The 13,815-nt window shown below is 37.2% G+C and overlaps 1 protein-coding gene across 3 annotated transcripts in view; it reads right to left on the minus strand.

Annotated features, from left to right (window-relative positions):
- Nucleotides 1–13,815, minus strand: part of glt1d1 (glycosyltransferase 1 domain containing 1) — a 59,284-nt gene that overhangs the window by 37,125 nt on the left and 8,344 nt on the right. For all 3 annotated transcript variants that reach the window (XM_077224359.1, XM_077224357.1, XM_077224358.1), the window contains exons 4-6: nt 11,563–11,614; nt 7,629–7,665; nt 7,442–7,498 (exon numbers count right to left, since the gene is read on the minus strand). In XM_077224359.1, coding sequence (XP_077080474.1) covers nt 7,442–7,498; nt 7,629–7,665; nt 11,563–11,614 — 146 coding nt within the window. The remainder of the gene's footprint in view (nt 1–7,441; nt 7,499–7,628; nt 7,666–11,562; nt 11,615–13,815) is intronic.

A 13,815-nucleotide genomic window follows, 5' to 3' on the forward strand; every position in this document is an offset into this window, starting at 1 on the left:
CTGGATTTGTCCAGGATTGTAAATCTGTGGAAATGTCACCAAGTTTCCCTCAGATATGGAAACAAAGCACAACATGAATGTCAAAAGCACATGCATATTTAATGAGGTGAGCATCTAGGCAGTTTACAATTGGTTGTCTATTGTTAAACAATCTGCTGTAACACTTTTGCATCACAGTTTACAGTTCATCTCCCAAAAGCAGTGTTGGAAAACAGCTTCATAACCTAGAGTTAAAAGCAGTGCTACCGGCATTTCAAAATCACAAGTGTGCAGTTGTGCACAACCCAGTTTATAAATATAAGACACTTGTGAGACGCACAATCTCTAGTTGAAGACATCAACGATTCTTAACTGATTTGAGAATGGAATCAGAAGCATTTTTAAAGCAGTATGTAGCAACTTTTGACTAATGGCGTAAGTCTAACCTAATGGTTAAAGTCTAGTTCACATTGCAGCGTGTTCTGTCCAAGAACAATCCACTTAAAAAGAAAAACACAGTCTTAAAAAAATTTAAACCAACTAATCAAAGTTTATTTTATTTTTACATGCAGTATATGGAAAAATAATTAAGCCAAATTTGCAAACGGTTATTCTTTTTTTTTTTAAGTGGCCGGAATAAGATTTGCTGTGCTTGTTTGCAGGGCTGCACAATTTAGACACCATTTTTATTATATATCTACTTGATTATATACTGTATCTACCTGATTATAAAATAGTAATGTTCATGGCCCTATTGGAATTTCTTTATTTCAACAAAGTACCCCTCGCGCTGTTTCATGTACGTCAATGAAAATTGAAAAGGCACATTTACCATCCCAATACCAACAATACCAAAAAAAAAAAGAGTCTCTTACAGTCAAACCCCAAACTCAACACAAAGTCAGCCATTTTTAATTTTCTTTGCAATTTTTGTCCAGTACTTTAACACACTACTCCTAGAGTTTTGATCAGATCAACATCACATTTGGTCAGTCTCATCTAAAGGCCATCTAAAGTATTTAAAGCTGCAGTCCGTAACTTTTTTGGGTTGAAAATTATCCCAAAAAAATTTTTGAGCAAGTACATAACCAGCCAGTGTTTAAAACTTTCTGCTTGCCTTAACTCGATTCAAAGCGGTAACCTTGTAATAATGTTTTAATTCCAGTGGTACTGATGGATTTCCGCAGAAAATTTGTCATTATGTCACATCTGTACACATAAAGAAGGAGTCTCGGCTAGTAAGCTATATTGCATGTGAGGATGTTGGATGTGGAGATTTATAAGCCTTTTCTCACAGCACTTGATATAATTAAACTTATCAATTTGATGGCGGATCCAGAAAGGTTCCAACGACAATCACCAGTGAGAGCTGGAGATTCACCCGTTGTAACATGCAAAAGACTTCGGACTTCAGAGTGGTTACAGAAAAAAAGAGACTGCAACCGGGCCCATGCGAAAACAAGGATAAATATCGGAAGGGCTTTTGAAAGATAAAAATTTGATTATATTCCAGTTTTAAATATGCATCTGATTACAGATACGCGTTTGTATTTCAAAGAGAACCAGTTCTAAGGAACATTAATTTGTTGGTATGACAATTAGAAATTAGACTGCACAGAAATGGAAACTGAACTACAGGTAGTCCTAATACACATTAAATGAAGTCACGCAAATACTGATGTTGTTAACAAACAATTTGAGAACAAAGTATAATTTGCCCGGTCTGACGTGATATGATAAGTAATCGTTAGATTTAATCACCGCGATTTACTGCAATGCTTTTTTCCCCTTAGTTGGTCCGAACAAAAGTGGATGTTGCTACCATTTTCCAGTGAAAATTCTTATGTTGGTCATACTTTCAAAAAGTAGAATCTGTGATTCCGAATGACAGTATCCACACCGGCGCGGTGACTGACAGCCACACATTCTCCTCAAAACATTAGATTAATTCGCGCTGTGCCGTGCCGAGGTACAACCCACAATTCCGCGAATAACTGCAATTGCAGATTTCAAACAGAGATGGCGACAAAGAAAAAAAACTACAGACTGCAGCTTTAATAAAATAATAAAATAAAATATAGCTGCACGCAGCAATTAACGGGGTGCAAGCGTTTTAAGACCTTCATGCCAACTATGCTGGTAAGGTCTTGGCCAACCTGAAATGTAGGGCTAACAGACTGACACCATAAAATATCCATGATGGAGAATATGCTAAAACACATTCACAAAAGAATGAAAGGCTCAAACAATAATACTTAATATAGACTAAGCATGCTTACACACACACACATTTTGTTTTAAATACAGATATTTGAAATATATGATGGGTAACAAAATGTTTACTGCAAGTGTCCTCTGTAAAACACCATTTTCAGGTTTCACATCACTCATAATGTAGCACAGTTGACAAAATTAATGTTTCAACTGATATGAAGATATGGATTTTGGAATAATATGATTATAAATGTTATAATAGTGATTTTATAATGTCTTTATGTATTATAGAAACACATTATTGAGTAGTAAAAAGACTTTAACTACTATAATCAGCAGAGGACCACTCATTAGCTTGCTTTCATTTAAAAGTGTCTGTTTGTCTCCACTAAAGCAAGGCACATTTTCCATGTTAACTCCATTCAACATGCTTACTCACACACACACACACACACACACACACACACACACACACACACACACACACACACACACACACACACACACACACACACACACACACACACACACACACACACACACACACACACACACATTTTGTTGTATATATAGATATTTGAAATAAATGATAGTTAAGAAAATGCTTATTTAATGCTTAATTTAATACATAATTTTCAGGTGTCATTGCAATCATAATGTGATATTGCAAAATATGATGCATAATCGAGTTTGGTTCGAGTTGTCGACATATCAAGATTTGTCTGTGCTGTGAATGAATGCAAATCCACTTCGCATGTGCTTCTAAATGATGAGGACGCGGGCTCAAACTGATATGGTAAAACTGATGCCATGGTTGCAGTTCGTTTCACTGTGTATACAAGTGCTAAGGAAGCCTGCTGAGCTGAAACTCAGATCTGGTAATCGGCGTTTCATTTCCGACACACGCTGTAAACGGCCGACCAATCACAACAGACTGGGCAATCTGACCAATCAGAGAAGAGGGGTTTAGAGAGACTGAATCCTTTATCAAACTGTTTCAGACAGTGTGAGAAAAGAGGTGATGTGCAACGTATATTATGATCAAATTAAAAGTCTTTTTTTTTTCCTTGGATGCATGTAAATCTACTGTAGGAGATCACCAAAAACAAAATTAGGAACCTTTAAAATAGCATAATAGGGGAACTTAAACTACTTCAAATTAATTGTCACAGAAAAAATTATGATTTGCTGCCTATTATGGCAGAAAACACAGAGACTCCTGAGGAGCTCAATGACCTAGTCAAAAGTTCCTCCGAATGTTTTCCCTCGACTGTCAACCTCTCCAGCAATACTTACACCTCCAGACAGCTCAAAGACTCAGAGAAGAATAAAAGAAACAAAACTTCACTCTTGCCACTCACATCTCTATGAGAGCACTAAATCATCCCTGCATCAGGACCTCATTTCCCATGAGCCCCTGCAGGCGTGACTCTCATCATCACCCAGTGCTATGAGGGGTCTATACTGCACAATCCCAGTGGACCACCCAGATCTTCTCTGTCATGTGAAAACCTGCTCCACCTAAAAAACTCCTTCACAACTATAGACCGCCAACCTAGGTGTGATCAAGAGATGACATCTACGCAATCCCATCATCCACTTCAGCATCCACTCAGCGTGGTAGGAGGTCAGAGCACCTGCTTTGATGGAGCTGCCGAGGCTTGTGTCGACTGATCTCAGAGCGGTGGCACGAGCCCCAGGGGTCTCCACAAACAAGCATGGGCTTATGTAGAGATCAGTCTTCAATGCGGAGCAGCGGGCGCACTGGAGCAGATTACTCCAACACGCCAGCGCATGAGCTCAAGAGAATGGATTAGATATTCTGGGCCTTGAATTTAGCTTTTTATAGAGTAAAGCAGCATATTCATAGGAATTGGGTCTTTCATTAGTGATGGGCCGATATATACAGCAGCCCCAAAAGTATTTGGACACTTTTGGACATTATAAATCTGAATGTCACTTCATTACATACAAGATGTTAAATCAAGTGGCATGTGAACAAATGATGCTGGATCTTTTCTGAGAACTAACTTTTGACAACCACTTTCTATTTATGAAATATTTTGCTTGAAAAGCATGTTTGTTTATTTCTACTGTCTATTAAATAAACAAAATGCCATTTGGTTTGATTTTGTTATATAATGTTAAAGACACTACCGTTCAAAAGTTTGAGGTCAGTACTTAAAAAAAAAAAAAAAATTAACACTTTTATTCAGAAAGGATGCAATAAATTGATCAAAAGTGACAGTAAATATATTTATATTACACAAATCTATTTCAAATCAATGCAGTTCTTTTGAGCTTTCTATTCATCAATCCTGAAAAAAACTCACGGTTTCCAAAATATAATAAGCAGCATAACTGTTTTCAACATTGATAATAAGAAAAAAATGTTTCTTGAGCAGCAAATCAACATATAATAATGATTTTTGAAGGATCATGTGACACTGAAGACTGGAGGAATGATGCTGAAAATTCAGCTTTAACATCACAGGAATAACAATCACAGGAAACATTTTAAATTACTAACGTTATAAATAATACTTCTATTTTACAATACTGCTGTTTTTAATATATTTTTATCAAATTAATGCAGTCTTAGTGAAAATAATCTTGAAAATCCAAGATGTTTATGACTTTCTTTCTTCATTCGAAAAGAAATTAAGGTTTTTGAGGAAAACTTTCCAGGATTTTTCTCATTGGGGACCAACGGGTTGAAGGTCCAAAATGCAGTTTCAATGCAGCTTCAAAGGGCTCTACACGATCCCAGCTGAGGAATAAGTGTCTTATATAGCGAAACGATCAGTCATTTAAAACAACAACAATTATATACTTTTTAATCACAAATGCTCGTCTTGCACTAGCTATGCGATGCACCACACATTACGTAATCACGTTGAAAGGTCACGAGCTACATAGGCAGAAGTACCGACCTAGTGTTTACAAAGGGAACGTGCAAAGACTCACAAGTCAAACACGAAAAAAATGAAATAAAACAAGTAAAACAGGTAAAACAGTGTCAGTTAATTTTGAAGTTGAAGGAGAAAATGAGATGTTTTTTTGCTTATGTCATGTGTGACCTTTCCAACGTGGTTACGTAATGTGTGATGCATCGCAGAGCTAGTGCGAGATGAGCATTTGTGGTTAAAAAGTATATAAATCATTTCGCTAGACAAGACCCTTATTTCTCGGGATCGTGTAGAGCAGTGCCGTAACTTTGTTTTAAAAAGTGGGTTGGACAGGTGTGTGTGTGTGTGGGAACATAGTATAGTATATTGTGTTTAATTTGTTGTTTAATGAGATCTAATGTATGTTGTTAGTGGCGAGAATATTCATCTAAATAAATACATAGATCCGACTGTTATACCCATGTGGTCCAGTGGCAGAACTTTTGCCAAGTGTGTCAGAGGTTCTGGGTTCTAATCCGCACTAAGTAGTATATTTTTTTTTTCCTCATCAAAACCAATTGTTTATTAGTGGTTGTATATCAAGCAGGGAAACGTTTTTTGTGCATTATGTTTTGTGATTTCACGGTAACGAATAGAGTCTCCACAACGGATTGAAGCGCGTCCGTGTGAAGACTATGCACGAGCCACAACAGAACACTGTATCCGCGCCACTGATAGCAGCGGCAACGAGCACTTTGGTCACTTGATTTAAAAAACAACACATTTCAGCGCTAGATCGCCTCTTATTTAACAAATGAACGAAATGAATGCTCTACTAGAGTAGACTGGAGATGTTTTATTTATTTGTATTGGTACATCCGTGCCGCGAGATGTTTCAAAAGTGGTGGGGACACAATCGACCCTGGCAAAAAGTGATGGGGACATGTCCCACCCGTCCCACCCGCAAATTACGCCTATGGTGTAGAGCCCTTTGAAGCTGCACTGAAACTGACATTTGGACCTTTAACCTGTTGGACCCCAGTGAAGTCCACTATATGGACAAAAATCCTGGAAAGTTTTCCTCGACTGAATTTTTTTTCGACTGAAAAGACAAAACATATTGGATGACATGGGGGTAAGTAAATTATCAGCAAATTTTAATTCTGAAGTGTACTAATCCTTTAAAGGGTTAGTTCGCCCAAAAATGAAAATTCTGTCATCAGTTACTCACTCTCATGTTGTTCCAAATCCATAAGACATTCGTTTATCTTCGGAACACTTAATCTAATCTTCTGAAGAGACGCAGAATTTTCATTTTTGGGTGTCCTATCCCTTTAAGACATATATAAATTTCTATTAAAAAAAACAACTATCATCAAATGAAATGTGAAGAAAGTGAAAGTGACTAAAAACACATTTCTGCTTTGAATCATAGGGAAATTATTTATTAAATGCTTTAAGGAGCTCTATGTATGACTTTTCATGTATTACTTTTTTATTGCCAATGTGTGAACAGATTGTAATGAAACTTAAAAAAAATCAAGACCTTCCCAGACTTCTTAGGTTTCCTATGAACACCTGTATACTAGTACATAGTATATTATATAATAGCGTAATTGTAATAACCTCATCTGTAGTCATGATGCCAGTGAATTGCAGAGCTGATGCAAGCATATCCAAATTGTATTGATCAGATGCTTTCTAAACTGCTGCTTTCTCACCTCTGTCATTTTTGTTGTGTTCATTTTGTAATTGAGAGGAAAGCGTGCAGCACATATTGACATATTCATCTAAATGTCGCTGTCAGCACTGTGTGGGCAGTGTCGGGGTGTTTGTAAACAGTATATCACTGTAAAGGTATTTCCAACTTTGTTTTTATTTTCAAGAAAAGAACATAAAAAAAATCAACAAAACGGTCAAACGATGTAAGTATATCAAAATTACAAAATTACAAAATTACACCTTTCTTCTTTCTAAAGTTGTCTTTCTTTCCTTTACTCTGTTGCCTCATCTTCAAATGAATATGCATGTTATACATGTATAGACTCACTGACACGCACAACCTCTTCGCTCCTGGCAGGCACTCAGGTTGTCTCTAATCAAGGTTGAGTGCTCTTGAGCCTATTTGAGTTTAAGAGTGTTGAGGCCTGAACACCACATGTATATTTAATGGGGCAACGTCTGTTTCTTATCAAAATTATCACAGTGTTTGAGAGGGATGATGATGAATGCACATGTCAAGGTATTAATCAAACAGGGTCTGAAAATGAATCTAATGCTGTTCTATCTATATGTCTATCGTATAGTTAATGATGTATGTATGCTATTAAGTGGAGAGGAGAATTGTGAAGGTGTTGCACCTGTGCTGTGTAAGAAGTCGCTCCAGCAGAAATGTAATGCCACTTTGGTCTCGATCCCTGGAAACATATGCAGACGTTTTAAAAATGATATACATTTCAAAAATATTCAGAGGCATTTAAAAATTTATTTTGGCCCAAAACTTCAATGTAATGTCATCAGAAAGCATTCAATATTAATAAACTCTACCTTGAGGCTGCACACAGATCTTCTTGTTCTCACATACCTGGAAAAAAATGGTCAAGACAGTAATGTTAGCCACCGAATGGACATTACTTTTAGTGTAACCTTTTGACAAGTTTTTTTCTGACTTATCCACTGGTTTATAATTATTGAAAAAAAAAAAAAATTAAATAATTCTCTATAAAATCTCTATCAAGTATAAAGATTTAGAGATAAGCATAACGAGAAGAAAAAAAAAACAATTACATTTATGAATATTACTAATTACTACAATTTTTTACAAATTTTACTTTAGTAAGATAATACTAATTTTGCTATTTTTTTCTTCTCAATTTTAAGATTTATGAAAAGCATTGAAATAAAACTAAATGCCAACCATTACAATTTCTTTTTTTATGATAATAGAGCCATCCATGTTCAAAGTTCATGCCAAAAATCATGCCCTTGGCTAATGTAACAGAAGAAAATATCTGCTGGAAAAATCTCTGTGAGGTGTGGTGAATCCATGATTTGCCTAAATCAATACCAGTCTCGGGGGGGGGGGGGGGGGGGACGACGACAATGGACGACAATATAGCAGCAGGAATGTAATAACAGAATATGTAAATGGTTGGTTGAGATAAAGTGGATAATTTCTCACAGACGGAGGGGAAATTGGCTGGATGTTATCAGTCCTGGGAGAGGGAGACCCCTGGTGTGTGCTTGACAGAGACATCCTGTTTGCCTTGACTTCAAAATGTGTGTCTGGGGTTTCATTTGAGGATAAAACATGATGGAAATAGTGATTTTAATGCTGTGCTATTATAGAATGCAAGGCAGGATATTGCATTTGTAGCCGTTAAATCGCCCTGCTGTATTTATAGCATCAGTTAGCGCAGTAGTTGTTTCTCTTATGTTTTCCCTCCTCTAGAAGCCCATTAGAAATGAACACTAGCATATTTATTTCCACATTATCTCAATATTCTTTCAATGAGCAAACTTAATTAGGATTTTTTGAGGATTAATTTAACATTTTCTAATACAAACTACCGTTTAGATGCTCGGGGTCAGTAAAATGTTTTAAAGTTTTTGAAAGAAGTCTCTTATGCTCACCAAGCCTGCATTTATTTGATACAAAATACAGCAAAACCAGTAATATTGTGAAATATTATTACAATTTAAAATAACTCTCATTTTAAAATGTAATTTATTCCCTGTGATGTCAAAGCTGAATTTTTAGCATCATAACTCCAGTCTTCAGTGTCACATGATTCTTCAGAAAACATTATAATATGCTGATTTGATGCTCAAGAATCATTTATTATCAATGATGAAAACCTCTAGGTTACGTATGTAACCCTTGTTCCTGTTTTAGAAATGGATTTTCCAGAGGTCTGGAGTGGACGCGGGTGCCCACGTCTCTGAGAAAGCTCCTTCCTCAGAGGTATGGGCCAGGGAGGGACTGTCGCGAGGAGCACCAGTTCAGGGAACCAGGTCCAGTTGGGCCAGTAAGATGCAACTAACAAGCCCTGCTCCTCGTCCTCCCTGACTTTGCACAGAGTTTGTGCAAGAAAGCTGACTGGGGGCCAGCTATGCCAGTGCATCCGTGCCCGAGGGAGCCCTAGGCCCGGGAGTAAAACAACTGGCAGTGCGACGTGTCCAGGGCGGCAAAAGATCTACCTGTGCGGTCCCGAAGCGCCAATTCAGCTGGACCACCTGTGGATGGAGTCTCCACTCTCCCGGGAGCACCTGCTGCCATGAGAGCTCGTCGGCTGCACGGTTGAGCAGGCTCAGAGTGTGAATGGCACGAAGCGACCTCAGATGCTCCTGACTCCATAGGAGATTGCGGGAGAGTTGTGACATGCGGCGGGAGCATAGACCACCCTGGCGGTTGATGTATGTAACGGCCGCAGTGCTGTCTGTATGGACCAGTGCAAGCTTGCCTTGTAGCGGCATTTTGAAGCGGCCCAGGTGTCTGAAGGTGTACTGTCTGCTAACAACTCCAGGCAGTTGATGTGCCAATGCAGTTGAGGCCCCGTCCACAGACCTGAAGCTGAATGCCCGTTGTACGTGGCCCCTCAGCGAGTGGCAGAGCCCTTCGTGGTGACCACAACATGCCTCGATACTTGTTCTAGGGTAGTGGTTCTCAACCTTTTTTGCGCAAGCACCCCCTATCCAATATCCAGGTCCCTGACCGCGTTGCTTCTATTATGAGCGCGTCGCTCCTACATTTGAAATAATAAAATATGCAAGCGCATAAAACGCCATATGTGAACGGCCCCTGACTGGTTCGAGTCTGCACTCGGCACGCTGCGGAGTAGCACAGAATCTGCACAGTATGATACCAAGACGCCTGCAATTTTGTTTATTTACCGCTAGAGTGCCAAAAGTTACAGCCTGCAGCTTTCAGTGTAAATACAATGGGGTGGTGATGGCGCACTGGATAAGACACATGCCTGTGGTGTGAGAGACCCGGGATCGAATCCAGTGTGAGACACCTATGTGTCCCTGAGCAAGACACTTAACCCCTAGTTGCTCCAGAGGCGTGCGACCTCTGACAAATATAGCAATTGTAAGTCGCTTTGGATAAAAGCGTCAGCTAAATGGTAAATGGAATATTATTATCATAGTTTCCCAGAGAGCAAAAAAGTGATCTGAAGTAGAAATTAGCCTATATATCAGTGTATATCAGTGTTAACGAAATGCATCGGTTACAAATTTGACATTCAAAATTGAATTATGTGGATTATCGCAAATAGCAGCCGATCAGCGAGGAACATCCAAAAAAATGCAACGGTTACAAATTTGACATTCAAAATTTAATTAATAGCAGCTGTACCGCGAACAGCCAGTCAGCAAAAAAGAAGCATTCTTATAAATTATTTTTAACTATCTTGAAACTATCCAAGCAGTGTTTCACGCTCAGATATGACGGCGGAATTAATACATTACCAAAATGTGATTACAGAAATTATCCATCAAATTGTCATTTTCTCCTTACATTCTTGCGAGTTAACAATGATGCCTGACCAGTAAATAACTTGGTGAACAAAGAAAATATTTTGGATTAGGCATTAGTTAATGCCTTAAAATGTAAAAGTTTTACCTTATAAATAGAATTTAGTTTAACCCCTTAAGCCCTGAAGCCATTTTTAGAGTTGTTTTGTCTGAGTGACATACATAAAAGTAAAGACTCATAACTCCAAAACTATAACAGAGACTCAAAAGGTAGGTATCGTTTGATAGAAAACTTTTCAAATTTTTTGAAAATATAAATTGAGCGTAAAGTACTCAAAACTTACAGCATTTGAAACAAAGGTAGCCTTTTTGTTTAGTCCTCACACATTTGGATGGCAATAAAAAAAAGAGTGACATATACAAAATTAAAGACTCATAACTCCAAAACAATAGCAAGGAGAGTCAAAACGTAGATATCATTTGATAGAACACTTTTCATTTTTTTTAAAATATAAATTACATTACATTTGGACATTCTCCTGCCGAGAAACTGCTGATAAAAGACAAAATATATATATAATTTTTATTATGATTTTGCATATCTTTCTTATTTGACATGGAATAACTCAGGAAGGAAATAAGGTAGGAGGAAAATTATTTTTTGGTGGAGTCCCTCTACATGTGAGCTGCATCCGGCTGCGTCTGTGTTCTTTATTTGCGTCTCGTCAGTAAATATTTTTGGAATTGCCCTCACGCTAATTTACCCCGTTTAGTAAATCTGGCCCCAGGACATTCCATATTGTGCATTAAAAAGTAAATAATATCAATTACGATTTCACATTAATTTTAAGCAAGTGTTCAAGCGGTGTTCACTGCACTCAGCGCTGCAGTTCATATACATTAAGTGAAAGGAAAGGGTTCCTGAGACTTGCAAATAGTTTGTTTTGGCATGCTAACAACAGCAGTCTTATGAACCTGGAGCTGTAAACTCAACATTTCTTACCAGGAGCACCTGAGCCTGTTCTTTCAATGCATCAGTGAACGCCACAGCAAACCTGCATGTGAGAGAGAGAGATGAAGCAAATGAGTTGACATGTTTAACGTGTAAAGAAACATGAAAAGTCTGCACAGGGTTGTGATAGTGAGGTACACCCCAGCGACTGCACTCAACCGCTTTCATTTCGCCGCAATTCCACACTTTCCCTCACATCAAAGCTGTCAGCGCTCGCCAAAAATCTGTAAATCAAATCAGTCCAGCCACGCAAATAAAAGTACAGCAATGCAATCCCTGAGTAGCGCTTAAAAGTCAGGATGATGAAGAGGAAGATTTTTTTACATTTAAAACTTTTTAATCATAACTATTAATTATTTTTATCATAACAAATTATATTGTTAGTGTAAAAATTAGATAAAAAAAGAAAGATCTGAATTTCAGAAAATACTTTTTATTTTAAAAGTGACCAAGAAAGTGACAATGTAATACATTTTATTTTACATTTCTCAAACTCATAAGTTTTATGTTTCCCATGGTTACCCATTTAAATTTACATTTTATATCCCAGATTTTCAATGTGGTCTTGGACTTTTGAAGCTCCCTGTATTTGTATTTTTTAAGAAAGAAAAAAAGTCAAAGTTTGCACTGTGCCTGAGTCTTGCTGTCAAGCCTCATCCTAAAGCTTGTTAATTCAAACTCAAGACAAACGCAAACACACACACAAATGCATAAGACTCAAGGTCCTCTTTTGATACTTGTGGGTGGAATAAAGAAAAAGCAGACATTGTGTTGTTATTTTTCCAAATGACTGCAACTAAAGCCCATGTGTTTCCCTACATCTCCTCTTCATCATCTCTTGTCCCTCATCTCTCTCTTTCAGGAGATGTGAAGGTTAGGCAATAATGGCGGCAGCAGGGGGTCTTCTCTGACAGATGTGTTTGAAGTGGAAAGGCTCTTATTCCCCATAGTGACAATTATTCCCTTAAGACTGTCAAAAGGGTGTGAATCTGTCTGTACTAATCAAACAGACCACAAAATGTATTGGGTACAAGGCTTTGGGTACAGATGTATTATTGATCAAAAAAAGAGAAGAAATGCCACATAATGATACCTGATCCTATCAACTTTTTAGGCCGTAGGCCCAATGGAGGATAAAAGGAGAAAGCATTAAAGGGAGAGAGACTATACTACCATTCAAAAGTTTAATGTCAGTAGGTTTTTTTTTAAAGAAATTAACATTTCAGCAAGGATGCAATCAATTGATCAAAAGACAATGTGTATAATGTTACAAAATATTCATTTAAAATAAATGCTGTTGTGTTGAACTTTTTATTATCAAAGAATCCTGGAGGATTTTCTTTTTAATGGTTTAAAAAAAAACACATTAAGCAGTACAACGGTTTTCAACATTTATTAATAAGAAGAAATTTTTCTTGAGAACCAAATCAGCATATTAGAATGATTTCTGAAGGATCATGTGACACTGAATAAGTAATGATGCTGAAAATTCAGCTTTGAAAACTCAGAAATAAATTTCATTTGAAAATATTTTGAAACGGAAAATGTTTAAATGTTACCGTTTTTTTGGTGAGCATAAAAAATCTTACAGACTCCAAACTTTTGAACAGCAGTGTACTTTTTGACAAAAATAATTTTTCGAGACTAAATATTAATTTGCAATCCCCTTCTTGAAGAGCCTTGATCTACTCTTTCAAAAAAAAACAGCTAATGGAGGAGTCGTCATATATATATATATATATATATATATATATATATATATATATATAACATTTATTAAATTTCTATAACAGAAAACTGCTAACAGGCCTACCTGAAAAGCACTGCCTGCTTATTTAATTTGTATCGTTGTTATATTGTATTTTTGCCATATATACACTCACCTAAAGGATTATAAGGAACACCATACTAATACTGTGTTAATACTATGCATACTAATACTGCCTTCAGAACTGCCTTAATTCTACATGGCATTGATTCAATTTAGGATTTTTTTTAGAAATGTTGGCCCATATTGATAGGTTTGCATCTTGCAGTTGATGGAGATTTGTGGGATGCACATCCAGGGCACGAAGCTTCCGTTCCACCACATACCAAAGATGCTCTAATGGGTTGAGATCTGGTGAGTGTGGGGGCCATTTTAGTACAGTGAACTAATGGTCATGTTCAAGAAACCAATTTGAAATGATTCAAGCTTTGTGACATGGTGCATTATCCTGCTGGAAGTAGCCATCAGAGGATGGG

Source organism: Siphateles boraxobius, unplaced genomic scaffold (genome assembly GCF_051911475.1).
Source record: "Siphateles boraxobius isolate OS27281-9 unplaced genomic scaffold, OSU_SipBor_1 9, whole genome shotgun sequence".
Taxonomy (NCBI): Eukaryota; Metazoa; Chordata; class Actinopteri; order Cypriniformes; family Leuciscidae; genus Siphateles; species Siphateles boraxobius.